At 44.9% G+C, this 26,464-nt stretch overlaps 1 protein-coding gene across 2 annotated transcripts; it reads right to left on the bottom strand.

Moving 5' to 3' along the window:
- Window positions 1–444: 444 nt before the first annotated feature.
- Window positions 445–24,786, bottom strand: LOC100581750 (pancreatic lipase-related protein 2). 2 transcript variants are annotated; one of them, XM_003254990.3, is made up of 13 exons: window positions 24,767–24,786; window positions 24,395–24,443; window positions 21,668–21,822; window positions 19,718–19,843; window positions 18,785–18,919; window positions 17,908–18,019; window positions 15,687–15,806; window positions 14,395–14,514; window positions 11,174–11,292; window positions 9,236–9,365; window positions 7,635–7,746; window positions 3,853–4,020; window positions 445–552 (listed from the first exon to the last, which is right to left on the bottom strand). In XM_003254990.3, exons 1-13 carry the CDS (start codon window positions 24,767–24,769, stop codon window positions 489–491), a joined length of 1,413 nt encoding a protein of 470 aa, XP_003255038.1. In that variant the 5' UTR covers window positions 24,770–24,786; the 3' UTR covers window positions 445–488. The 2 variants fall into 2 exon arrangements, 1 of the variants encoding a protein (XP_003255038.1); XR_004027701.1 differs by lacking the exons at window positions 445–552; window positions 3,853–4,020; window positions 7,635–7,746; window positions 9,236–9,365 and having other exon boundaries at window positions 11,178–11,292; window positions 17,908–18,504.
- Between the last annotated feature and the right edge of the window lie 1,678 nt (window positions 24,787–26,464).

Raw genomic sequence — 26,464 nt, forward strand, 5'->3', positions numbered from 1 at the left:
AACTTTTTAAAAGCCCTGCTCTCTCCATGCCACAGGTGGATTTTAATCAAAATCATCAGAGTTTGGAGTTACACCTTCCACAAAATGTGGCAATATCTCGGGATTTTTTGTTTCATTCTCCTTTTTTGCTTTTCTTCTCTTTGTATTTTCTGAATTCTTACGTGGTGTCTACCTTGTGCCCCTAGGAGGTTAAAAGCTGGTTGGGCAGCAAGTGAGTGCAACAATGACCTTTACAAATAGGACAGAAGTTCATTGTCTAAGGAAATAAAATCCGCTAGAATGGGCCACCTAAAGTGCCTGGAAAGAGAGAGATGGTGGCGGAGGTAAGTGAGTGAGAAGTTCCAGGCATCACCTGTGGCAAACTTGGCTCCAATCCCCCAAGTGATTTCTGAAATGTGAACCCAGAAAGTACAGAATGTCACACTAACAGCTCACCCTCAAACCGAGTGCATTAAAGATTTTATTACCGCAATAGCCGCACCACGTTTTTAACAAGGGTAAAGAGATTGCAAAACGTTTTCTTCCACAGTGTCGCTGCTACAAAAATTATACCTGTGGAGGAAAAGATTGTCAGCATGAGGCTCTTTTGCTTGTGGAAATGTGACTTCAGGTGAGTAAACGGCATTTGGGCAACCCCCTGGATTCGGCTCCCCTTGACCGAAAAGTTCTGCTTTACCAGGCAGAGTCCAAGTAATTCTTACTAACTAAACCTTCTCACAGAGCACTCCTCTCCCCATGTGGGCTCTGAATGGGTGGAAAGTGAATTAGCCATGTCAAACTGAAGCTTTGCAAATGGCAAAACTGAGGGGTCTCCGATGGGACTGCCTCTTTGGGTTTAGCAATGAGTTCTAGGGACCAAGAGTGCCCCAGCCAGCTCAGAGGGGACTCTCTCTGTCAAATTAAGATCAGAGAGAGCCCCTCATACACTGCTCTGGGAATGTAAAATGTGGCAGCCACTTTGGAAACAGTTTGGCAATTCCTCTAAAGGTTAAACAGAGTTATCATATGGCCAAGCAGTTCCACTCCTAGGTATATACCCAAGAGGATGAAAACAAAATCTTGTACATAATGTTCATAGCAGCATTATTCATAATAGCCCCCAAGTAGAGACAACCCAAATGACCAACTGATAAATGAATAAATAAAATGTGGCATAGTCGTATAATAGAATATTATTTGGCAATAAAAAAGAATGCAGTACTGATACACGCTACGTGGATGAACCTTGAAAACGTTATGCTAAATGAAAGAAGCCAGTCATGAAGGACTATATACCGTATGACTCCATTTACATGGAATGTCCAGAATAAGAAAACCTACAGAGACACAAAGTAGATTAGTGGATGGGCTGTGCCTAGGGCTGAGAAAAAGGGATGTGCGGGTGGAGGGATGATGGCTAACGGGTCTGGGGTTTCTTTTTAGGGTGATGAAAAGATTTTAATATTGTGGTGATAGTTGCACAACTCTGTGAATATTCTAAAAGCCATTGAATTGCACACTTTAAATGGGTGAACTGTGTTTTATGGTAATTATGTTTCAATAAAATTGCTTAAAAATAAAAAAGATCCTGGAGGGTTATTAATCCTGAGAAACTGCAGATAATGGGGGGCTACTATACTCAGTTGTAAGGCACAACAAGGACTGGGACCCAGGTCTTCTGACAGCCCATCCAGTGTTCTTTCCACTGTGCCCATCAACTCAGCCAGCTGGATGTGAAACTGAGAAGTCCATATGGTCTGGCAGTGCAGTGCAATGTGAAAATGTCTGGATTTCTCAGTATTTATTTAGCTACATTCTGAAGCTAACCCAGAGGGAAGGCCAGCTTGGCCACACTGTTCCCCTTGCATCAAAGACACCTGCAACAGAAGGAAGAGGCCGGAAGTGGCCAGCTTCTCATGCTTGGTGCTTGCTCCAACCTGACTTGGTTAGTTTCTCAACTAACCACGTGGCAGCCACTGGTTAGTGCTATGAGCACCAGTTCACTGCTATGAACATTATGTACAAGATTTTGTTTTCATCCTCTTGGGTATATACCTAGGAGTGGAACTGCTTGGCCATATGATAACTCTGTTTAACCTTTAGAGGAATTGCCAAACTGTTTCCAAAGTGGCTGCCACATGGTTAGTTGAGAAACTAACCAAGTCAGGTTGGAGCAAGCACCAAGCATGAGAAGCTGGCCACTTCCGGCCTCTTCCTTCTGTTGCAGGTGTCTTTGATGCAAGGGGAACAGTGTGGCCAAGCTGGCCTTCCCTCTGGGTTAGCTTCAGAATGTAGCTTCTTAAGGAAAGAGCCCTCATGTGAGCTGGGGACTCCGGTGTTTGGATTATAGAGCATGTGTTCTATATTGTACTTAAAACAGGAACTCCACCCCCACTTAAATACTGAGAAATCCAGACATTTTCACATTGCACTGCACTGCCAGACCATACGGACTTCTCAGTTTCACATCCAGCTGGCTGAGTTGATGGGCACAGTGGAAAGAACACTGGATGGGCTGTCAGAAGACCTGGGTCCCAGTCCTTGTTGTGCCTTACAACTGAGTATAGTAGCCCCCCATTATCTGCAGTTTTGCTTTCCATGGCTTCAGTTACCTACGGTCAACTGAGGTCCCAAAATAGGAAATGGGAAATTCTAGAAACAAACAATTCATAAGCTTAAATTACGCATCATTCTGAGTAGCATGATAAAATCTTGCTCTGTTCAGCTTTGTCCCACCCAGGACATGAACTGTCCCTTTGTCCAGCATATTTCCTATTCATATAGTATGTATGAATAGGAAAAACAAACATAGTATATGTAGGATTTGGTACTATTTGAGGTTTCAGGCATCCAACTGGGGTCTTGGAGCATATCACCCATCCCCCCAGGTAAGGGGGTCTACTGTACACAAAGTGATGGCACACTGACTGTGACATCTGACCCTTCCAATAATATACTGAGTAATTGGGATTATTGCCACTTTTACAGCCAGCAAAGTTAAGTCATGCAGCTGAGCAAAGTCTTGGTGTCTGTTTTGAAAACATTCTGAAGTTCAATATTTTTCCCTTTAGATTCCCTACATGACCTTAGACAAGTTACTTGACTTTCCAAATCTTACTTCCTCATCTTAAAACAAGATCAGTTGAGAGTCAACATTTATGTGTCCTTTATTCTCTAATATCCCATTGTTTTTGAATTATCCTCTTTTGAGATGTCATTCTTTCCATATTTTAAAAACAGTTATGTTCTCTCCGAATGCCTACTAAGTAGGATTCTATTCTCTCAGAATGGAAGAACTTGCCACTGTGAGCCAGATTCCCAACACAGTGTGTATCCCTCTAATGCTATAGTCTGTAACCAAACCTGTTTACATTAATAACTGTACGTCAACTGGAACTAACTCAGAGATTTCCCCTATGTGCTTCCCAAGTGTTTTCCTTATTGTTTGAGATAAAATAGTCATTCATATTTGCCCATGTCTTGAATCTGTGCCTACAATCATTGCCTTGCCCCTGCCAAGTTGAATTTTGCCTAAGGAAAAAAATGTTTGGTTTTTCAAAGTAAATCAGATGGATGGATGGAGAGTTGAGATGAATAGCTGGGAAGATGAATGGATGGAGGGAAGATCAAATAATGGCTGGAGGGCCAGAAGAATGATGAGATAGGTGTCTGGGTGGATGGGCAGAGGAATAAGTGAATGGGTAAGTGGCTAAGTGGTTAAAAGGATAGAGAAATGGATAGATGGGTAGATGAATGGATAAGTAGATGGGTACATAGATGAGTAGATGGGCAATTGGATGAATGAATGCACAGACAGATAGATCAATATGTAAATATAAATAACCAAACTTAGATGCAATAAAAAATACATACTCAGTCCCATCTTCACCACTTTGCACTGTGATTTGGGAAGCCCCCAGTTTGGGCTCAGAGAGACTTATCACACGTTTGTTCCAGAGGAACTTAACTTTCTGTATTTTTCCAACATTAAGATCCACATCAATAGCACACGTGTGGCTTGCATCTGGTTTGAGGGATCCTCTGAAAATGTAGGCATAAAATGTTACGTCAGCTGGATATATGAATACATAACATGATTGCGATCTAGCACTTCTCTAAACAATAGTTGCTGTTATTGGTTTTCTGCAAACATCTCGGATGACTTCATACACATCCAGGGGCTGCCATAACATAAAAGTATTTGTGCAGAACACACCTTTTAAAAATACTGGACTCCAGATTTCCACTGTTTTAATTTTTACCTACAGCTAAGTCAAATATTTGGGGTGGCATATTAATGCTCTAAGTTTGTTACAGGACTATTTGGGGCAATGTCTTATGTTTAAAGACGCATGTGGTTCAGCAGATGCCATTTGTTAGCATCTCATGTGTATTACAGGAATTTGTCAAGGACATTTAATTCAACACGAACATTTTTATGTAAAAGCTAGTGCAAAAACAGAACCTAACTTTATTGTACAGGTTATGCATTCATCTAACACATATTTACCAAGCACCTCATATGTCCAGCAAAAGCCAGATGCTAAGGCCACACAGCATGGATGAGATGGCCACAGGCTTCATATGTGTACCTATGTGTGTGAGGATGGGGTGTGTGTTGGGTATGTGCCATACAGATGTGCCTTGCCTGAAGAGATTTTGATATTTACAAAACCCAAGTCAGAAAGAAAACTATAGGCAATATCCCTGATGAACACAGACACAAAAATCCCCAACAAAATGCTAGCAAACCAAATCCAACAGCACGTTAAAAAGATAATTCATCACAATGAAGTGGGTTTTATTCCAGGAATGCAAGGATGGTTCTACATATGCAAATCAACAAATGTGATTCAACATATAAACAGAATCAAAAACAAAAAACATATAATAATCTCAATAGATGCAGAAAAAGCTTTTAATAAAATCTAATGTCCCTCATAATAAAAAGCCCTCAACTAACTAGACATCAAAGAAACATACCTCAAAATAATAAAAGCCATATATGACAATCCCACAGCTAACACTTTATCGAATGGAGAAAAGTTGAAAGCATTCACCCCAAGAACTGAGACTAGACAAGGATGTCCACTCTCATTACTCCTATTCAACACAGTACTGTAAGTCCTAGCCAGAGCAATCAGGCAAGAGAAAGAAATAAAAGGCATCCAATTGGAAAAGAGGAAGTCTACTTATCTCTGTTGACTGATGACATGATTTTATATCTAGAAAATCCTAACAATTCCCCCAAAAGTCTGCTAGGCCTGATAAATCACTTTAGTAAAGTTTCAGAATACAAATTAATGTACAAAATTAAGTTGCATTTCTATACACCAAAAATGCTCAAGCTGAGAACCAAATCAAGAACTCAATCTCATAAACAATGGCCATACACACAAAATATACCTAGGAATACATTTAGCCAAGGAGGCAAATGAACTCTACAGGGAGCACTATAAAACACTGATGAAAGAAATTGCAGATGACACAAACAAATGGAAAAACATCCCATGCTCAGGGATAGGAACAATCAATATCATTAAAGTGATCTACAGATTCAATGCAATTCCTATCAGATTAACAATGTCATTTTTTACAGAATTAGAAAAAACAATTCTAAAATTCATATTTTAGAATATGAATAAGAAAGAGCCCCAATAACCAAAGCAATCTAAGCAAAAAGAACAAAGCCAGCAGTATAACATTACCTGACTTCAAACTATACTACAAGGCTACACTAACCCAAACAGCATGGTACTGGTACAAAAATAGACACATATATCATTGAAACAGAATAGAAAACCCAGAAATAAAGCCACATATCTACAGCTAACTGATCTTTGACAAAGTCAACAAGAATAAACAACGAGGAAAAGGTTATTGAATAAACCTATTCAATAAATGGTGCTAGGATAACTGGTTAGGCATAGGCAGAAGAATAAAACTGAACCCCTATTCTTCACCATATGCAAAAATTAACTCAAGATGGATGAAAGACTTAAATGTGAGACCTGAAACTATAAAAATTCTAGAAGAAAACATAGGATAAAACTCTCCTGTACATTAGCTTAGGTGAGGCGGGTGGATCACCTGAGGAAAGGAGTTTGAGACCAGCCTGGCCAACATGGTGAAACCCCACCTCTGCTAAAAATACAAAAAAATTAGCCAGGCATGGTGGCGGGTGCCTGTAATCCCAGCTATGTGGGAGGCTGAGGCAGGAGAATCGTTTGTACCCAGGAGGCGGAAGTTGCAGTGAGCCGAAATCTTGCCATTGCACTCCAGCCTGGGCAACAAGAGTGAAACTCCATCTCAAAAAAAAAGAAAGAAAAGTTATGACTAAGACCTCAAAGCAAATGCAGCAAAAACAAGAATAGACAAATGGGACTGAATTAAACTAAAGAGCTTCTGCACATTAAAAGAAGCAATCAATGGAGTATACAGACAACCTACAGAGTGGGAGAAAATATTACAAACTATGAATCTGACAAAAGATTAATATCTAGAATCTATAAGGAACTTAAATCAACAAGAAAAATACTAATAACCCCATTAAAAAGTGGGCAAAGAACTTCTCAAAAGACATACAAACATCAAGCAAACATATAAAAAAATTCTCAACATCACTAATCATTAGAGAAATGCAAATTAAAACCACAGTGAGCTACAATCTCATACCAGTCAGAATGACTATTATTAAAAAGTAAAAAAAAAAGTAACAGATGTTGGCAAGGATATGGAGAAAAGGGAATGCTTATACACTGTTGGTAGGGATGTCAGTTAGCTCAACCCCTATGGAAAATAGCATGAAGATTTCTCAAATACCTTGATAGAAAAATAGAACTTCATTTTGACCCAGCAATTGCACTACTGGGTATCTACCCAAATGAAAAGGAATAGTTTATCAGAAAAATACCTGCACTTGTATGTTGATCACAGCAATATTCACAGTAGCAAAGTCACGGAATCAACCTAAGTGTCCATCAGTGGTTGATTGGGTAAATAAAATTTGGCATATAGACAACATAAAATACTATGCAGCCATAAAAAAGAATGAAATCATGTCCTTTGTAGCTACATGGATGAAGCTGAAGGCCATTATCTTCAGCAAAATAACTCATAAACAGAAAATCAAATACTCATGTTCTCACTTATAAACAATGGATACACATGGACATAAAGCTGGAAAGAATAGACACTGGGAACTCCAAAAGGAGAGAGGTTGGGATGGGGATAAGGTTAAAAGTTTATCCATTGGGTGCAATGTTCACCGTCTGGGTAATAGGTAGACTAGAAGTCCAAACCTCACCATTACACAATATACCCATGTAATGAATCTGCACATGCACCCCCTGAATCTAAAATAAAATAAAATAACAAAAAAAGAAAAAACAATCTAGTCAGGTGACTGACATTCCAAAAGGAGTTAGCACATGACTCATTTTCAATAGTGAGTTCCCTCTCTCTGGGCCTCACTCTTCTCATATGTAAAATGGGACGATTGAACTAGACACTGAGACTTTCTTCCAGTTCTGACATTCTAGGATTCAATGATTCCGTATAATAGATGCCTAGATTTATAAAGCACTTTATACTCAATCAATTTTGAATAATCTATTAAGGACAGTATGATCATTTCACATTACTATTGAACTTACTTGAAAATCTCATATTGTTTTGAGTTTCCATTACTTCCATACAAAGCAATCCTGATGTACCCATTCACTTTCTCTTTTCCAGAAAGTGTGACTGATGCCTTATATCTCCAACCTATCCAAAGAAATACAACCCATTTAATGAACTCATCTTATTGAAAAAATGATCTATGAAAACATTATTGTTCCAAGCTCTGAATCCTCCAGGGGTGAGAGGCAATAGGACTGTGACTTAACTGAATTCCAGGGGCCCAGGAATTAAGGGTACGTAAGGTTCTAGGTGGGAGCAAGGGACTCAGGGGTCAGTAAATATTATAGTTCAGCACAGTCCCTTATGAACACAGCAAGGTATGTGCTCTTGGATGAATGAAGGGCAGCTGATACTGCACATGTGTATTTTGACTGATACATGGTACAATGGACTGAATTCATGTGGGTAAGAGCCCACATGAATGGGATCAGTAACCTCATAAAAGAGACCCCAGAGAGCTCTCTTGTCCTCTTTCCACCACGTGGGAGTATACAACAAGAAGACAGCAATGTGCAGCAGAACCTGATCGTGCTGGCACCCTGGTCTCAGATTTCCATCCTCCAGAACTGTGAGAAATACATTTCTACTATTTATAAGCCACCCAGTCTATGGTACTATGTTACAGCAGTCTGAACCAATGAAGACAATGGGTGTACTGCATGTTGTTTCGTCACTTGCCTTCTTACTTAATACACCTTAGAGGTTTTCTCTCTTCAGTACGCAGAGGTATAACCTTCTTTTTAATGGTTACATGTAGTATTTAATCTATAGTATTTAGTCATTCACCAAGTGGTGGGCATTTAGGTTTTCCCCTCAATCTTTCACTCTTAAAAATAAAGAGCAAGCATCCTTGAACACATCATCTTATGCACACACGCAAGTATTTCTCTATGGTACATTCTGAGAAGTGAAGTTACTGGGTTAAAGGAATGTGCATATAAGATTTTATAGATACTGCCAAACTGTTATCTTTTATGACAAACATTTTGAGGATTACAGGAAATACTGTAAGTGAAAAGTGTTTTGTAAAGTGCTGATAGAAATTTTTAAATTTGAAACTCCCTTAGAAAATAACTGCTCTTCTTTCCAGCCATTATATGATATGATTCACAGTAAATGAGTCTTGATAATTTTGCTATCTTGTACTTTTAAAATAAGAAGCAGGGCAAAATGATATCACCACGAAGTGTGTGTGTGTGTGTGTGTGTTTGTGTGTGTGTGTATGTGTATGTAGGAGAACTAATATAATAGATAGTCATGACTGCAGTGACTTCTTGACTTACATTGACTTTCACGTTGCCCTCTTCTGTTAATAGATGCATCCTTCCAGCAACAGGGGTGGGTGAACATGTGACCCAGCCTGGGCCAATCATTGTACTTTTCTCTGCTGGTCAGGAGTATTGGTTAAAGTGGTGAGACCCAACACAAATTCCATTTCACTGTCCTTTCATTACAACTTAAGCTTGTTGTAGTTAAGTTTCTATCCATTGTCACCAAGGATACTGACTAATAAGGTTGGCACACTTTTAAAAATTAGTTGCAAGAATTTGAAGTGAGTAAAATGGAAACTTACTAGTAAAGTTACCACTCTCTCCTGTGTTCAGGAAAAAGGTTTGTTCCACAGCACTGGTTTTCCCCTTAAATTGGTCAGCATAGTGCCCCATTTTGGGGCATCCTTCAGCTGGACAAGGGAAACAGTTATTCTAGTGGGGGAAAAAAAACATAATTTGTCTGTTAGTGGTAGACCTTTGACTCACTCACTTAATCAATCAATTCAGCTTTCTTCCTATGTCTATCTACCTATCTACCCATCACTCACCCAACCATCCACCTTTCATTTACCTATGCAACCATCCATCTACCCATCCATCCCTTATCCATCCTTTCATCTACCCATCCATCCATTCTCATACCCATCCACTAATCCATCCATTCCTGCATCTATCTACCCATGCACCCATGCATCCATGTGTCCATCCATTCTCTCTTCTATCCACTGACTCATGCATTCCTTCATCTATCTACCCATGCATCCATGCATCCATGCTTCCATCCTTGGAATTGTGCATAGAACTGTGCTAGACCCTGCAGAGTATCCAAATAAGTGCCTTGAAAACTTGGAATATAGTTGGGAAAAAAAGTCATATCCAGGAAGCAGTGAAATTAAAATATGAATGGGGAATGAAATACAATATATGTAGGGAGAAGATAGGGAGAGATAACAAGTTATTTCAAAAGAAGTGAGGAAGGGAAGATCCAGGACCATTTTCACGTTAATGTGAATTATTTCTCCAGACGCGTTGATTCTTATTTGTTGCTTCTCAAACGATAGTTCTTTAATTAGGCGCAGAGGAGGCAATTTGCTATCTTCGAATCAGGGATTTGATTGCTTTATGCCACAGTGTCATTGTCCTCTGCTCTTTGACCTCATGGCACATCCAAAATGCATGATGTGTAGAGCTATTTTGTTATTTGGAAGGAATCAGACAAGTACTGGAGGCCACATTGTTATCCATGACCCAACAAGAACTAGCACAGTGAAGGCTTCTCACTGAACACTCACAGACCTTGGAGATCAAATATGATGTCCTTTTGACCTCAGTTCAACCCAAGAATGTCAAGGTTAAAATTAGTTTTGAAAGGACAAAATATGAGTTTACACATCTTAATCAAGTAATTAAAGTTTAAGTCATCAAATAATGAGTGAACATTAAATGAATGTCTTTAGTTGTAATACACTGAGAAGGACCTGCTATCACCGCCTAAAAAATCAAACAATTTAAGAGAGTGGGATATTCTGCCAAATACCTGGTCTGAAATCTTCATAACTGGCAAGTCTTCAAAGACCAAGAAAAAATGGGAAGCTGTTCTTGATTAAAGGAGACTAAAGAGACACCAAACTAATTGCAATGCAAAAAAAAAAAAAAAAAGAAGGGAAGGAAAGAAAGCAGGCGGGCAAACAGATACAGCTCTAGAGGGCATTATTTGGATAACTGGAGAAGCTTGAATATGTACTATATATTAGAAAATATTAGTGTATCAAAGATACATTTCTTGAATGTTATTCTATAGGAGAAGGATCTTGTTTTTAAGAGATGGGGGCTAAAGTTTTTATAAGTAAGGTGTCATAATATCTTTAATTTACTTTCACATAATTTAGGAAAAAGCATACATACACACACATATATAAAATGTTAGCAATTGGTGCATCTAAGTGATAGGTGTACAGTATTCATCATTAGTCTTCTTTCACCTTCTTTGTAAATTGGAAATTTTTCTAAATGAACAACTGGGGACCCTAGTAAGGGCCTAGCACAGTCAGGTCTGTGCCTTCCCCCTCCAGCCCACCCTGCTGCCAGGGGGAAGACGGCTTTGTGAGGCGCAGAATTTCCATTACCTCCTTGCATTAGTTGCAGAGTTACATCTCTTTGTTCTGTTCTAAGCCACAAGAACACAAAAACACCCCAAACAGGGCCACCAACATCTTCCTCAGCCTCCTGGGGTAACCTACCTCCTGAAACTCATCATAGGAGGCACAGGGATAGCCCAGGAAGCCATCAGGGTTGAGGATGCTGCTTGAGTAATACTCGAAGCTTCTTAGGTGATTGCAAGCCACAGAGCCACTAATTCCTGAAAAAAACAAAGGCCCCGGGAGCTCAAAGGAGGCCTTTCACTTTTAAGTGTGAATAACTCATTCTGAGTCAGGAAGAATCAGCTGCACATTTCACCGATGGGTGTCGGCTCCTGAATATCTTGGGGCATTCGCTGAGCAGGGACCTACTGAGGGCTAGGTGACTGTGGAGGAGTGACATGTCCTGACAAGCACTTTTGTCCACTCTTCCAGGGGCCAGGCATGTAACACAAATGAATGAGGAGGGCTGGGGGCCGGGAATAGGGTGGAGTAGTGGGGGAGAGAGAGAAAGAGAGAGAAAGTGATAGAGAGAGAGGCAGACAGAGGCAGACAGAGGCAGTTGGTCAGGGGAGAGAAAGAGAGAGTCAGAGACAGAGAGTCGATGGGGGAAGAGAGAGAGTAAGAGAGAATCAGAAAGAGACAGAGAGAGTCAGTTGGGGGAGAGAGAGACAGAGAGTTGGTAAGGGAAGAGAGAGAGACAGAGACAGAGAGTCAGAGAGAGACAGAGAGAGTTGAGGGGGAGAGAAAGAGAGAGAGTCAGAGAGAGACAGAGAGTTGGTGGGGGGAGAGAGAGACAGAGAGTCAGAGAGGGACAGAGAGCCGGTGGAGGGGGCGACAGAGAGACATAGACAGAGAGAGAAATGGAGAGAGAAAAAGAAACACAAAAAGAGATAGTGATGAGAAAGAGATTCAGAAAGACAGAGAGAGAGAGGATAGATAGAGAGACAGAGGAGAGAGACATAGAGAGGGTATACGTGTGTGTGTGTATATATATAGTATATATACACACATACACATGATATATATATTATATATATACACACACACACATACAGAGAGAGAAAGAGAGACTAAGAGAAGATAGCAATAGCTGTTAAAAGGGCCCCTCTAATCCTACACAGTCTAGCCAGGTGTCACATGTTCAAAGCCCCAAATCGCCTGGTCCTCTGATTTTTTCCTAAGAAGCCAGTATCTCCACTTCTACCTGAAAACCTTCGCATGCATGAGTGAAGGCAGCGCATCCCCATCTTAAAAACAGTTACCGTGCCGGCCCATCCGATGCTGCTGCCGACCACATCCTATCCCTGTGAGGACCCCAGAAACACCGGGCAGGCCTTCCCCATCAACCAGGCTTTTTGATTCTTTCTCTTTGCTATGCAGGGCACAAGGTAAAAGCGGTGACGGCAAGGTGTCCATGGCTTCTGGCCACTCTCTCACTGCATTTTATTTATCATCCTTTTCTTTAGAAAAAGTCCGGAAAGGTGTTTTTTCACTTCTCCGGATCCTTGGTAGAAAATTTCCCATGGGGAAATGCACAGCGACCCTGGCACACCTGTGGACCACTCCTGCGGGGTCTGCGGGGCTTTATTGCCACCCACTGAGAAAGGAACACTTCCCTTTGTGCCCAGGTGGCTTCGTTCTCCACGGCTCCCGGCCCTCGGCCCAGTGACTTCCAGCTGAAGCCACGTTCCCTGTGCCCACGCCGGTGCTCATCACAGGACAAAAGAAACTGTTTCAAACTTAATTGTTTCTTTCATCCAAAATTGCTGCCCTGGGACCCCATAATGAAGGAGAAAGTGGATTTAATTATTCCTCAGCGCCCAGTGCCTCGGTGACTCGGAGCTTGACTCAATAGAAACACACTCCAGTGCTCATGGGCTTGTTCCCTCGACATTGCCTCGCTAATTAAACCTGGGCTTGTTCCTATTATGTGTGCCCTGCTCATTGTTTGTGGGAGGGGGCAGCTATTATTGTGACTCTGGTGCGCTTTCAGGGAGCCTGGAATGGCCACGTCTCCCCAGGAGTTACCTGAGAGGGCAAAAGCTCCGTTTATTTGCTGGTGGATGCTGGCGATCGCTTTATCGACTCTGCTCCTTGACATTAAGCACATGGAATATTAAAATGACACACAAGGCTACTCAACTCAATTTAAAAGTATATTTCATGCCTGCTTTGGACGAGGCCCTGAGCAGGGTACTGGAGTGTCTGAAATATGCAAAACGTAGTCCTTGGCCTTGGGGAACTCCCGGCTCAGAAAAATAGACTAAAATGATCACAGCCCCAAAACCTCCCTTCCCTTTTCAGGGAGGAGAGTGAAGCCTGGTGTCAGGGGAGGGGCAACAGGAATCAAAAAAGGCCAGAGCAAGGGGCAGCAAATCAGATGGGGCTATGAGGTCACCTAATGGCGGGGCATGGGCCCTGCTCTCTCAGATGAACAGAAATGTACACAGCTGGCCAGCAGCCACCATGGGTCTCCCAGACCTCCAGGCCTCCCCCTCCTACACGTGCACCCCAAACCCACAGAGCACATCCCTCCTTTGTCTTCTTCTTAGCAAAGTCCCCTTCCATTTCTAGCACCTAACAACAGCAACAGCAAGCAAGTCAAGGCCTTCAAATCTTGGCCTATGCCCTGCAGTTCTTCAAGGAGCAGGTGCTGCAGGTAGGATGGGTGGTCAAAGCCAGAGCCAACATGCCAGCCAAGCCGCTGTCCCAGGATCCCAACAACAGGGAGATACACAGGCTGGGGCATGAGATCAGGGCTTTATAGTTAGAAATTGGGCTTAGATATAGAGTGGCCTTGGATGAGCTATGTAACTTTTTTTTTTTTTTTGAGACAGTCTCACTCTGTCACCCAGGCTGGTGCAGTGGTGCTATCTCGGCTCCCAGAAACCTCCACCTCCTGGGTTCAAGTGATTCTCATGTCGTAGCCTCCTGAGTAGCTAGGACTACAGGCGCATGCCATCACGTTCAGCTAATTTTTGTATTTTTAGTAGAGATGGGGTTTCACTATGTTGGCCAGGCTGTCCTCAAACTCCTGACCTCAAGTGTTCTGCCCACCTCAGCCTCCCAAAGTGCTGGGATTATAGGCATGAGCCACCACACCCAATTGAGTTATGTAATTTTTCTGATCCTCAGATTTTGGATCTGCAAACTGGGACTAATCAGAGTAACCATCTCATTGCATTGTTGTGAAAATGCCTGGCACATTTTCACAACACTCCATAAACGGTGGCAAATGTCAGCATTATGAAGGCCAGACCATGCATTCTGCTTTCTCCCCAAACAGAGAAATTGCTGTCTTACTTCTTTAATTTACATACCTTCCCATATTCCATCGATATCAATAATTGTTGAAAGGATATTTTTCTTACATCCGGGCATTTCCTTTCCTCCATTTGGAAAGAAATCCAGATGGCCCACCTTTTGGCTCATTCCAAAACCTAAAACATTTGAAGCAGAGATGAGCGGTGAGGTGAGTGGTCCCAAAGTTAGGTTGTGGCCAGAGCAAGACACTTTTTGGCAAATTCTCCCTTTATTACAGCTACCACTGCCTCTAGCTCTGCAGAAAGTTCTCAAAGATGGGTGCTTGGCAAGATGAGGAGGAAGGAGAGGGCAGAGGAAGTGAGATGAGGGGGAGGCTGAGCTTTGGGTGAGTGAGACACATACATTTGGATGTGTATCTGTGTGTCTTGGAGAGTCCTGGACCATAGTGATATGCCCTGGTACCATTACGCACCAGTAGACATATCAAGACAGGTACAATTTGTATTACTTTACTCATTTTAAAATTTTGATGTCTCCATTATATTGTTATGTGGAGACTACGTAATATCATATTGTTATATTGTGAGCCATAGCATATGGCTGGGATCTTTGGCTTTCAAAGCGCATGAACCCATGATCAAATCCTGGTTTTACTTACAGATTTTGTGATCTGGGGCAATTACTTAACCTAATTGAGCCTCAGTTCCTCAGCCAAGAAATGGTGATAATAAAGCCCACTTTTTAGAGCGTTACAGAATTAATAAGCTAATGCATGCACAATGTTTAGTGTAGCACATGGTAAACACTAAGTAAGTGATAACATCATCATCATCATCAAAAACATACCCTTTATTGGCAAGTTTCATAAGTGGCTATGTAAGAAAATATTGAAAAAAGAACACTGATTTTAGAGGAATTAAATAATGGGATAAAGTCTCCAACAAAACAAAGTGTAACCAAAGCTTTGACTGAAGAAGTAAGAAAAATATTCAAAAATTAACTTCGTATTTTGCAAGTACAGGTCAAGTTTTAAGAATGAATACATCTGCCACATTAGTTACTGGTAGATTGGGGAAGGATGCAGAGATTGAAGATTGATTGACAACCTTTCATAGACTACAGAAGGGTTTTTGTTTAACCCAGGGCTGCAGGCTGATTCTACTGGCATTGAGCTTGCTATTTATTTGGGACTGGTACCCATTTTGACTGGTTGGTGCCCAAGCCGTTCCTGTAGCTATTTCGAATGGCCTCCCCTGCTGCGTGTGTCTGTGTGTGTGAGAGGGGATATCTGGACCCAATGTCATTAGCTGTAGCACAGGTCAGCAGGAGATGGGATTGAGGAACTCACCTAGGGAAGGAACCATGGGAGAAGAATCTGTGTGAATCACATCCACAAATATGGCGTCGGATGGGTCCAACCGAACCTCCTCAGGCGCATCCTGGAAGCACGGCTCTGCTGGATCCAGCCCTGAAAGGAAGAAGGTAGGCAGGCTGGACTCTAAGAACTGGGATTTAAAGCCAATACTGGCAGACTAAGCATGGGGATTCCTCCCACCCCAGCAGCTACAGTTCTGGGGATTGGGTCTGCAGCTCTTGTTCTGCCTGGGAGAGACAGTCTGGGACAGAAAGGCTGGGAATGGGGTCATTGCCTGTGGATGAACATTCAGAAATACCCAGTGCCTGGCTCCGTGGAGGATCTGGGTAGCCTCCGTACACCCCTTCTTTCCCTTTCTCTTTTTGTTCTCACATGTTACCATTTGGCCACTGCTCTCAGAGACTGCAAGACCCCAGGTCTTACCCAGCTGCACGCATCTACTCCTTTGTGTGGCTCATGCCATTCTCCAGCCTGCTGTGCCCTTTCCCACATTCTTCCTTTATCTAAATCTTTCTCCTCCAAACCCAGCTCACACACCACTCCTCATGTTTAAATGGAAAATCTAACCCCTCTCCTTTCTCAGCCCATTCCATCCACTTTGTATTATGCTGTCCCCAGGTCATCTTCAGAGAGAAACAGAGCGTGGGAGGAGGGGGCACACAGTGGCCTGTATTCTTGCCCTAGTTCTGCTCCAGGTCAAATGTCTGTCCTCTCTGTGCTTCTGTGTCCTTATCGGGAAAGTAGGAATAATGACAACCACCTACCTTACGGGGTCGTTATGAAACCCTCATGAGAAGATGTAAGAGAAGGGACTTTGCAAACTGCAAAATTCTACATAAACACAAACCAATACCCCCTCATCCTTCACGCAGTGCCTTGGGCAAAGGGACACTCGTTAAATGTTGATGTGAACTGTTTGGTGAAGTTACAAACTGATTTGGCTGCACAAAATAAAGTTATTTGTGTCTTTGCCTTGTATGCATTCAGTTTAGTGCTTCATTCATTCATTCAGTATTTACTGAGCACCTTCTATATGGCAGGTCTCAGTGTGCATTTGCATTTTCTGTCTTTGCCTGGCACAGTAAAGACATTCAAACAACTACGTGGAACGGATGAATTTTTAAAACCATTTTTTCTTTTACTTTGCCATACTCTGAAAATAATAGCCTTTAAGTCATGGATTTAATGTGCTAGTTAAATCTTTCTCCTTTTCTTTTCTTTCTTTTTTTCTTTTTTTTTTTTTTCTTTTTTTTTTTTTTTTTTTTTTTTTTTTTTTTTTTTTTTTTTGAGACGGAGTCTCGCTCTGTCGCCCAGGCTGGAGTGCAGTGGTGCGGTCTCCACTCACTGCAAGCTCCGCCTCCTGGGTTCATGCCATTCTCCTGCCTCAGCCTCTCCAGTAGCTGGGACTACAGGTGCCCCCCCACCACGCCCGGCTAATTTTTTGTATTTTTAGTAGTGACAGGGCTTCACCTTGTTAGCCAGGATGGTCTGTATCTCCTGACCTCGTAATCCACCCACCTCGGCCTGGCAAAGTGCTGAGATTACAGGCGTGAGGCACCGCGCCCGGCCTAGCTTCTTTTCTCCTCCCTCCCCCTCCCTCCCTCTCTCTCTTTCTTTCTCTCTTTCCTTGCCTCCTTTCCTTCTTTTCTTTTCTTTCCTCCTTTCTTTCTCTTTTCTTTTTTTTTTTTTTTTGAGATACGGTCTCCCTTTATTACCCAGGGTGGAGTGCAGTGGGGCTATCACAGCTCCCTGCAGCCTGGAACACCTAGGCTCAAGCAGTCCTCCCACCCGGGCCTCTCGAGTAGCTGGGACTACAGGCGAGAGCCATCACGCCTGGCTAATTGTAAAAATTTTTTGTAGAGACCAGGTTTCACCATGTTGCCAAACTGGTCTTGAACTCCTGGCCCCAAGCGATTCTCTCGCCTCAGCCTACGAAAGTGCTGGGATTACAGGTATGAGCCAGTGGCCCAGGCTTTGTTTTAAAAAAAGAATGCATTTTTAATTTTTAATTATCTATTTTCTAATACACATTATGGAAAATTATTTTTAAATTTAAGGCCGGTTATCACAAAAAATCGGGTCCCCAGGAAGACCATCAGGGGCGCCCTTCGCCGTCGGAAGGGCGCTGGCCGAGGCTTCCGTGGTTAGCACCCGGGGGCCTGGGACTCCGGCCCAGGGCCCCCGCGACCCCTACCTGTGATCCTGCCCACGCGGCCTCCCAGCCTCCTGCCCGCCTCCGCGGCCGTGTGCGCGCCCAGGCTGTGGCCGATGAGATGCACGTCCTCAAAGCTGTACCCCAGCTGCGTCTGCGGAGGGATGGCGTGTCAGGTCCCACAGCACCGCGTGGGGACCCGCTGGTCTGAGAGCGGGGCGCCGGGCCCTGCCAGGGATGGGGGCAGGACCGGGGCTCGAGCACGCCGCCTGGGGCAGGACGACCCCGCTCCCCATCTGCAGCCGGCAAGTCCCGCAGGCCGGCTTGTGCGCGGGGCAACAGTGCTGACCAGCGGCCACCACGCCAACTGCAGGCCACCTGGGCGGGCGAGGCACACGGCCTGCCGCCCCGGACTGCCCCACCCCCAGCTCCCTTTCCTCGTCCCTGCCAGGGGTATGGCCTGTCTGGGCGAGTGCGGGTAGAGTGGGCCCTGTCTCTGGCTCCCCTCGCCCCCCTCCCGATAGATCCTGCAGAAAGGTCCAGGGCCTTCTCTCGTGGGTTGGCAGAGGATGAAAACTCATCTTCTGCACTGGGAGCTGCTGGGCAGCCCAGCCTGCTCTCTGACCCTTGCAGAACAGCCTGCAAGGAAGGTCTATTTCAAAAGGGGAAACCAAGGCTTAGTTTGCCTCAGGCCCCACAGCTAGACAGTGATAGGGCAAGGTGTCTTCAGGACAGCAGGCAAAGAGGAAGGTTGCAGAGCTTCATCTTGGGAATGGTCTTTCTTAATTACAACCTGGGCTACTGGCTGCTGGCCCCTACCCCTGCCCACGGGTCCCCAGGCTGCCTCTCCGCGCCACGTGGTACCTCCCTGCCCCTCTCTGACCCCTACCCACAGGACAGGGCCCAGGCAGGGTTTTACCGACAGTGCTTGTATTAAGAAAGCTGTCTCCGCCCCCACAACCCGAATGTTTTGCACGGCTTGGGTGTACATTGCCCGGGACCCATGGCTCCAGTCCACACAGATGCAGTTCACCTTCTCCACTTCAAACATTTTCTGGGGAAGACAAACAAGGGAGAGAAATCAATTTATAAACAGCACCCAATTGCACACCCCAGAGATAGGCATTCACATCTGTCCATCTGTCAAACACCTAGCCCATGCCAGAGCTTTGATATTCCTATACCTGCCATAACGTCATCCTCACTGCAGTGCTATGGACTGGACATGCTAATACCCGCTTAACAGATATGGAAACTGAACCCTGGAATGGGTGAGTGACGTGTCTGAGGTCTCACACATTGTTAGGAACACAACCAGGTTAAAAAGACCACTTACTAAATCAGGTGTGAGCAGACTACTACTCAATAACATGTCAAATTCAGCTCCTCGGTTGCACCAGCCACATTTCAAGTGCTGAATAACATACATGGCCAGTGGCTTCTGATTTGGACAGTGCATATATAGAACACCTTCATCACTGCAGAACATTCTATTGGATAGCGGTGCTTTAGAGGGTAAAATTTAAGTGTTTTTTAATATCACAAAGGGGTTTTACATAAGTCATCAGGGATAAATGCCCAGTAGTTTGCTGCAGTCTCCACCTTGAGACTTTTTGACTGAACTCTGGGTATCTTCAGCCTCATAGGAGATTGTCGGCTAGAAATTGGTAGGTAGAGAGAGCTTGGTAATGGATGCCCTTGGGAACTGGGCTTTCCTCGGTGGTTTTAAAAAGGACCCATCTCTCTCTGAAGTATTTCTTTTCCCAGTCTAAGGGAAACTGGGGGTACAGTGTTTGAATCTGTGTGTTGGGTGCTGGTCTCACCAGGGTGTGGCCAAGTGGTGGGGCCCTACCTTGCACATGTCCGACGGCCAGCTGTCCTCCGCCTTGTCTAAGAAGCCATGGATGACGAAGCGTGTCTTGCGGTCCACTTGGAAGTTTGAAGCCTCAATGGTGTCTGGTTCTGTGCCAGTGATTAGCTGGTTTAATTTAAAAAGATTAATTTGAATGTGGCCCTTTCCAAGCCACGAGTCTATTAGAGCCAGTTTCAGAATTGATATCACAGCTTCAATGCCCACGAAGTTGGGTCAGACTAGAAGGAGCTCCTGACCTGGGTTTGTGGATAGATTTCAGAAAGTTCAAGTTCACAGACTTTCTATTTTAATTAATCCTTAGTCCATATCTAGCATTTCAGTTAATCACAAAACTAGACAATAAACCACAGTGGTATTAGCGACACCTGTGACCCTGTCCCGGTAGAAGTCACAGGTATTTTCAGGTCATAATATAATTATTGCAGATATCTAAAAATATCATATATACTCATTAATATTTTAAATTATAGTAGTTATTAGACCAACCCCTAGATCTTGTTATTTAGTGAGATATAAAAAGCACATATATGACTATATCACATATTTATATATTTAAATGTTTTGGTAATTATTTTTCAATATAATTCATTTCTTTTGTAATCCAATATATTTTAATTTGCATTTAAAAACATTGACCTGGCCGAGCACGGTGGCTCACGCCTGTAATACCAGCACTGTGGGAGGCCAAGGCAGGCGGATCACAAGGCCAGGAGATCGAGACCATCCTGGCTAACACGGTGAAACCCCATCTCTACTAAAAATACAAAAAAAAAATTAGCCGGGCGTGGTGGTGGGCGCCTGTAGTCCCAGCTACTCAGGAGGCTGAGGTGGGAGAATGGCATGAACCGAGAAGGCAGAGCTTGCAGTGAGCCGAGATCGCGCCACTGCACTCCAGCCTGGGCAACAGAGCAAGACTCCGTCTCCAAAAACAAACAAACCAACAAAAAACAACAACAACAACAAAAAATTGACCTAAGAAGGGGCCTTTAGGCTTCTCCCAGGTGGCCAAAGGGGTTCCTGGCACAGAAAAGGTGAGGAACCCCTGGACCAGAAGCTTAAGTGTGGGGGCAAATTCAGTTCAGTGGAGCTGTGAGACTTTGGAATGCACTTCTAAATTGCCACAGGCTGCTCAACCCCCTTCCACCAACCCCTACAGATGAGATGCCAGAAGATGCCACCAACCCCTACAGATGAGATGCACAGTAACCATGTCCAAGCCGACTCTGGGCTGGGGGCACTAAGAAGGCTGGGTTGTAACATAGAGTCCCACAGTGGGTGACCTCAGAAACCTATTGACAGACACCTGGCTCCCTAAACTGTCAGGGGCCAGAGCTGTGAGCTGCTGGATTCTCAGCAATGTCTTTCTTGAAACTGTCTCCTGGTCACTTCTGACACTCTCGAGCAAGTCTGATCTGCTTCTGCCGGGCAGACCTGCTGAAAACTAGAGGTTGCTCCAGAGGACCTCATCTTTTATCTATTGTGGCTACATGTCCCCTCGCCCCTACCTGTCTCCTAGCTCTTCAGGAAGGATTTACACCTGCCCCCACCCCCAATGCCCAAGAGGCTTCTCCCCCTCCACTCTCCTGGGTAGAAACAAGGCAGACTTTCCGGTGGCTACACCAGGCCTGGGCTTCGCCATAAATGCTGCTCATAGTGCCTTCCTCCCAGGGAACTAGGCTTTTTCGCTGGGGTAGCCCCTGAAGTTCTCTGCACCAGTGTGTGTGAATGTGTAAGTTTCTGGGTTAGGCGTCAGTAGATTTCATCAGATACTCAGGTGTTTATGATCCTGACAGCTACACCTTGGATTCTATGCCTTGGAGTTTCTGGAAAATTCCAAGGCAGTGACTTATGCCCTAGACAGCCATGCAAAGACTCCACCGTGGCGGCCCAAATATACCCACCATGCAGGGCTTACATGCCCGCTCTTACTTGGAAGTTGTTTGGATTTTCATTTGTGTACAGAAGAAAGCGGGTGTCAATGTCCTCAGGGGACCAGGGAAGTAATTTTACAGGTCGCTGAAGGGTTCCTGCCCACGGTTTTTCATCGGAAAAGCAGCCAAGTTGTCCGTAGCAGACCTCTTTTCCTAGGGTGAGCCACAAACAGGACATGTGTGAACTTCAGGAAAGAAGCAATGTCATATCCATACAGGAAAACTCTGCAGGACAGAGCCCAGGTTTGGCTAAGGCCAGTGCTCGTCTTTACCTTTGCCATTTCCCAAACCTCTGGGACGATAAGAATCACCTGGGGGCCGCGGCGTCGGGGGGTGGGAAGGGCAGGTGGGGGCGGGCGGCAGTGTGGGAAACAGGTGTATTGTATATATACATTCATAGGTCCCTCCCTCAGAGATTCTGATTCAGAGGGTCTGGGGTGAGGTCCTGGAAACACATATTCAGTAAGTGCCCCTTACTATTGGGCAAATTGGGGAATTGCTGATGCATAGGTTGGTGCAAAAGTAACTGTGGTTTTTGCCATTGAAAGTAATGGCAAAAACCGCAATTACTTTTGCACCAGCCTAATACAAACTGCTGCCTTAAAACCACCTCTTTCAGGAAACTTGCAGCTGGCCCTTTACATATAAGCATCAAATAGTGAGTGCCTACAAACTCTGTAGCACAGAGTTGCTACTTTGTCTTGACATCTCTATTACACACAGCACAGGCCGTGCCCACACCAGTTCACATGTCTTAATGTCATTCTTTTATGCACATTTTTTCAAATGATTCTCTGCCATTTCATGTTTTCCCTTTTGCTCTTTGAAAAGGTAAGTTTCTTAAGAACAGGAATGATTTGTGTATCACACTACGTGTAGTAGAGACCCAATACATGAAATCCATGATCCAAATAACCACATCTAAGTCCGAGAGTACTTTCTGTGTCCATGACAGTCATGATCACAGGATATGGTCACTACGGGCGACATAATTCCAACCCAAAGGATTATAATGGGTCCTTTCTCTTACGCTTCCTGAACTCTTGTACTGATGATGCCAAATATTGGTGAATCATTAAAAAAAACCCGTAAGAGTTTATATTTATTTGCTATGTGCCAGATACCATGTTAGTACTTTACTGGTATGGTATCATTTAAGCCTGAAAACACAAATGTGGAATTAGTATTATCTCCATTTTACTGCTGAGGAAACCAAGGCACAGAGAGACAAGGTAAGCTACCCGAGGTCACAGCTAGTGGTGGAGGCAGGATTTGAACCCAAGAAGTTTAACTGGGAATAAAGCTAGAACTTGAGGGGACACAAAGATAAACGAGATATGACCCCTGTCCTGAAAGGGAGGAACTCTAATAGGGAAGCAATACTGATGGCGTTGAATTCATTCCGGGAAGAGGTTGCACCCTTGGAGGTGGACTCTAGGAGGCTCAAGCAATGTTTTTGCCCCAGGGGAAAGGTAGCTGGTTAAACGAAGGGGCTTGAATGCAAGACATCTGGGCTCTGTTAAGTGGAGAGCAGGAAAGTGTTGGAAGGTGTGAGTTGGTGAGGTTGAGGGGAGATGGTGGTGGCAGTGGCAATGCTGTGCTTCCACAGGCAGTCCTGTGTTTTTGGGACTCGAGTACAGGGGGCTGAGAAGCAGAAGAGCCTGAGGAGGCTGGGGGCAGGGAAGTGAGAGTGAGGCTTGAGGACTGAGGCTTGGCCCTGATAGGGCTTCTTGCAACTCCCGAGGACCAGAAGCTGGGCAAGAAGGAAGGCCCTAGGAGGAGAGAGATGAGGAGAGAGCCTGGCGTGAGCCTTGGGGAATGTCCACATTTGGGGCAGGAGGAGGCTGCAGGTCAGCAAAGGAGATGAAGAGGGGTTGTATGGCTGGAGGAGCAGTCGCACCCACCCCAGTCTCTGCCATCAGGAGCCCGGCCTTAATTCACGGCTAGGATGGAAGGAGAGGCCAAGAGTGGGCTGGCAGGGTTGAGAAGACAAGGGGGGAAGTGTCACAAGGCAGAAGAAAGCCCCCACAGGGACCCAAGGAGACCATGTCTCCTACAGCAGGACTTGGGGGGCCAAATTGGGCAGTGAGGTGTTCTGGCAGGAGAGGAGGTGAGGCAGCCCCCACGGAGAGGGAAAGGCTCCCGGAGGAAGCACACCTGTGAAGGCGTAGGCAGATGGGAAGTCAGCAGGCTGGGACTCAGGGGCTCCAAAAGAAAAGGAGGTGATTTGTGTTTTAGGGTAAGTAGAACTTGAATATCTGTATCTCCTCTGGACAGAGCCAGGTGGGGGAACAAATTGGAGAGACAGAAATGGTGACTCTGAGAAGAGGACACGTGGGCTTGATGGCAGAAAGGCAGGCTTGCCTGGCAGGACTGGGCTTTCTTGGGAGGGGGCACATCTACATGACTTTGGTCTGCAGGCAAGGACAAGGGCATTGGGACCCAGTGGGAACACCACACCCTCCGCTTGTCTCTCAGCCGTGAGAGTCTTTGCAGGAAGACGGTGGCCAAGCAGGAGGGTTACCGCAGATACTCTGTGTCCAGCACGTTGCCCTGTGTCTGCCTGAGAGTCAACACTCTCTGAGTGGCACAATTGTTTTCTCCAAGTAACGATAATCCTCTTCATAATCATTATAATAATTATTAATATACCTGTAGCTGCCTTATCAAAGGCCAGCCCAGGCATGTCACTTTCTCCCCAAAGGATTGGTGACAGCATCCTCACCTCTGACTGTGGCCAGCAGGAGAAGGCCGAGGGTCCAAGGGGGCAGCATCTACATGGACAGAATCATAGACACACACACAACCACGCGCACAGTGAGGCTGGCAGGGGCAGGACCCAGCCGGGTCAGGAGCCTGGGTCACAAGGACAGTGAGTGGAACAGACGCCCAGCAACCCGGGCCCCCCAGGGCTCTCCCTTGAGGTGGGGACCCTGAGGCTGAGTCCTCCCAGTGCACAGGGAGTTAGCAGCACACTAGGACCCCGGACTCAGGGGCTCCACTGTGGCGGCTTCCCTGCCTCTGGGCCACGTCCCTCTTGTAGCCTGGGCTGCCCCTGCCGTGCCAAATCCTCTGCCCACATGGGGCCCTGACTTACCATGCTGCACCAGAGCTTCCACTCACAGCCCAGCAGGTTGGCTGTGGCCTTTTATAACCAGGCTTTATCCTTTGGACTCCTTAGAGGAAAGGTCTGGGCAGGATAGTTAAGGCTCTGCACGTGGGCACTTTGAACCTAACTTATCATAAACACATAAAACCAGCTCAACCCTGGGAACAGCAATGTTTGTTAAGTAAGATTCAAGGAAAGGAAAACCAACTTTGAAAAGGGAAAGAGCTCTGTTAATCTGAGTTTACAGGTTTAGTTGCCAAGAGATTGTGTTCCCAAAGTGGTAACAGGGAAACATCATTCCGTACATAGCATCTCTGGAACAAAATGCCCTTGGACACATGAACCCCCAACCCATCATGTCATCCTGTTGCCCTTGACAGACTGTGCAGGCCTAGGAAGTCAGGAGACTTGCTGCTCAGTGGAACTGACTGTTTTTGAAGACACACACCTTACTTACTTTGGGGGTGGGAGAGGTGGAGAGCTACCTTCCCATTAGAGAATCTAGACAGAGGACAAAAATGAAGGCAACCTCACAGACGAAGCGCCAAAGAATAAAATGAGGCCAGGTGCAGTGGCTCACACCTGTAATCCCAGCACTTTGGGAGGCTGAGGCGGGCAGATCACGAGGTCAGGAGATCAAGACCAACCTGGTTAACACGGTGAAACCCCATCTCTACTAAAAATACAAAAAATTAGCCAGGCGTGGTGGCAGGCCCCTGTAGGCCCAGCTTCTTGGGAGGCTGAGGCAGGAGAATGGCATGAACCCGGGAGGTAGAGTTTGCAGTGAGCTGAGATTGCACCACTGCACTCCAGCCTAGGTGACAAAGCGAGATTCCGTCTGAAAAAAAAAAAAAAAGAATAAAATGAACATGAACACTGTTCAAATACAACTTTGTTTAGAAATAATATAGCTTGTCTTAAAAGTATTTCTGAGCTGCACAGACTGTACCTTGACCTGGAGATAAGAAGGGGAGATATTTTCTTTTCTTCACTGCTACAGAAGAACCTGGGTGAATAACCAGGTGCCATCCTGCCATGTTTTAAATGGGTGCGTAATTTAGATACACCAAAGTGCATACATCTTAAGTCGAAAATGTAATACAGGCTGGGCGCGGTGGCTTAAGCCTGTAATCCCAGCACTTTGGGAGGCCGAGGCGGGCGGATCATGAGGTCAGGAGATCGAGACCATCCTGGCTAACACGGTGAAACCCCGTCTCTACTAAAAATGCAAAAAAAAAATTATCCAGGTGTGGTGGTGGGTGCCTGTAGTCCCAGCTACTCGGGAGGCTGAGGCAGGAGAATGGCGTGAACCCGGGAGGAGGAGCTTGCAGTGAGCCAAGATCACGTCACTGCACTCCAGCCTGGGCAACAGAGCAAGACTCCATCTCAAAAAAAAAAAAGAAAGAAAAAAGAAAATGTAAGTATAGTTTTATATACTCCTATGTATGTTCCCCAGATCAAGATATAAAACATTTCCAGGCTGGGCCTGGTGGCTCACGCCTATAATCCTAGCACTTTGGGAGGCCGAGGTGGGTGGATCACGAGGTCAGGAGATCGAGACCAGCCTGGCTAACATGGTGAAACGCCATCTCTACTAAAAATACAAAAAATTAGCCGGGCATGGTGGCGGGCACCTGTATTCCCAGCTACTCAGGAGGCTGAGGCAGGAGAGTGGCGTGAACCCGG

Source organism: Nomascus leucogenys, chromosome 3 (genome assembly GCF_006542625.1).
Source record: "Nomascus leucogenys isolate Asia chromosome 3, Asia_NLE_v1, whole genome shotgun sequence".
In the NCBI taxonomy this organism is placed as follows: Eukaryota; Metazoa; Chordata; class Mammalia; order Primates; family Hylobatidae; genus Nomascus; species Nomascus leucogenys.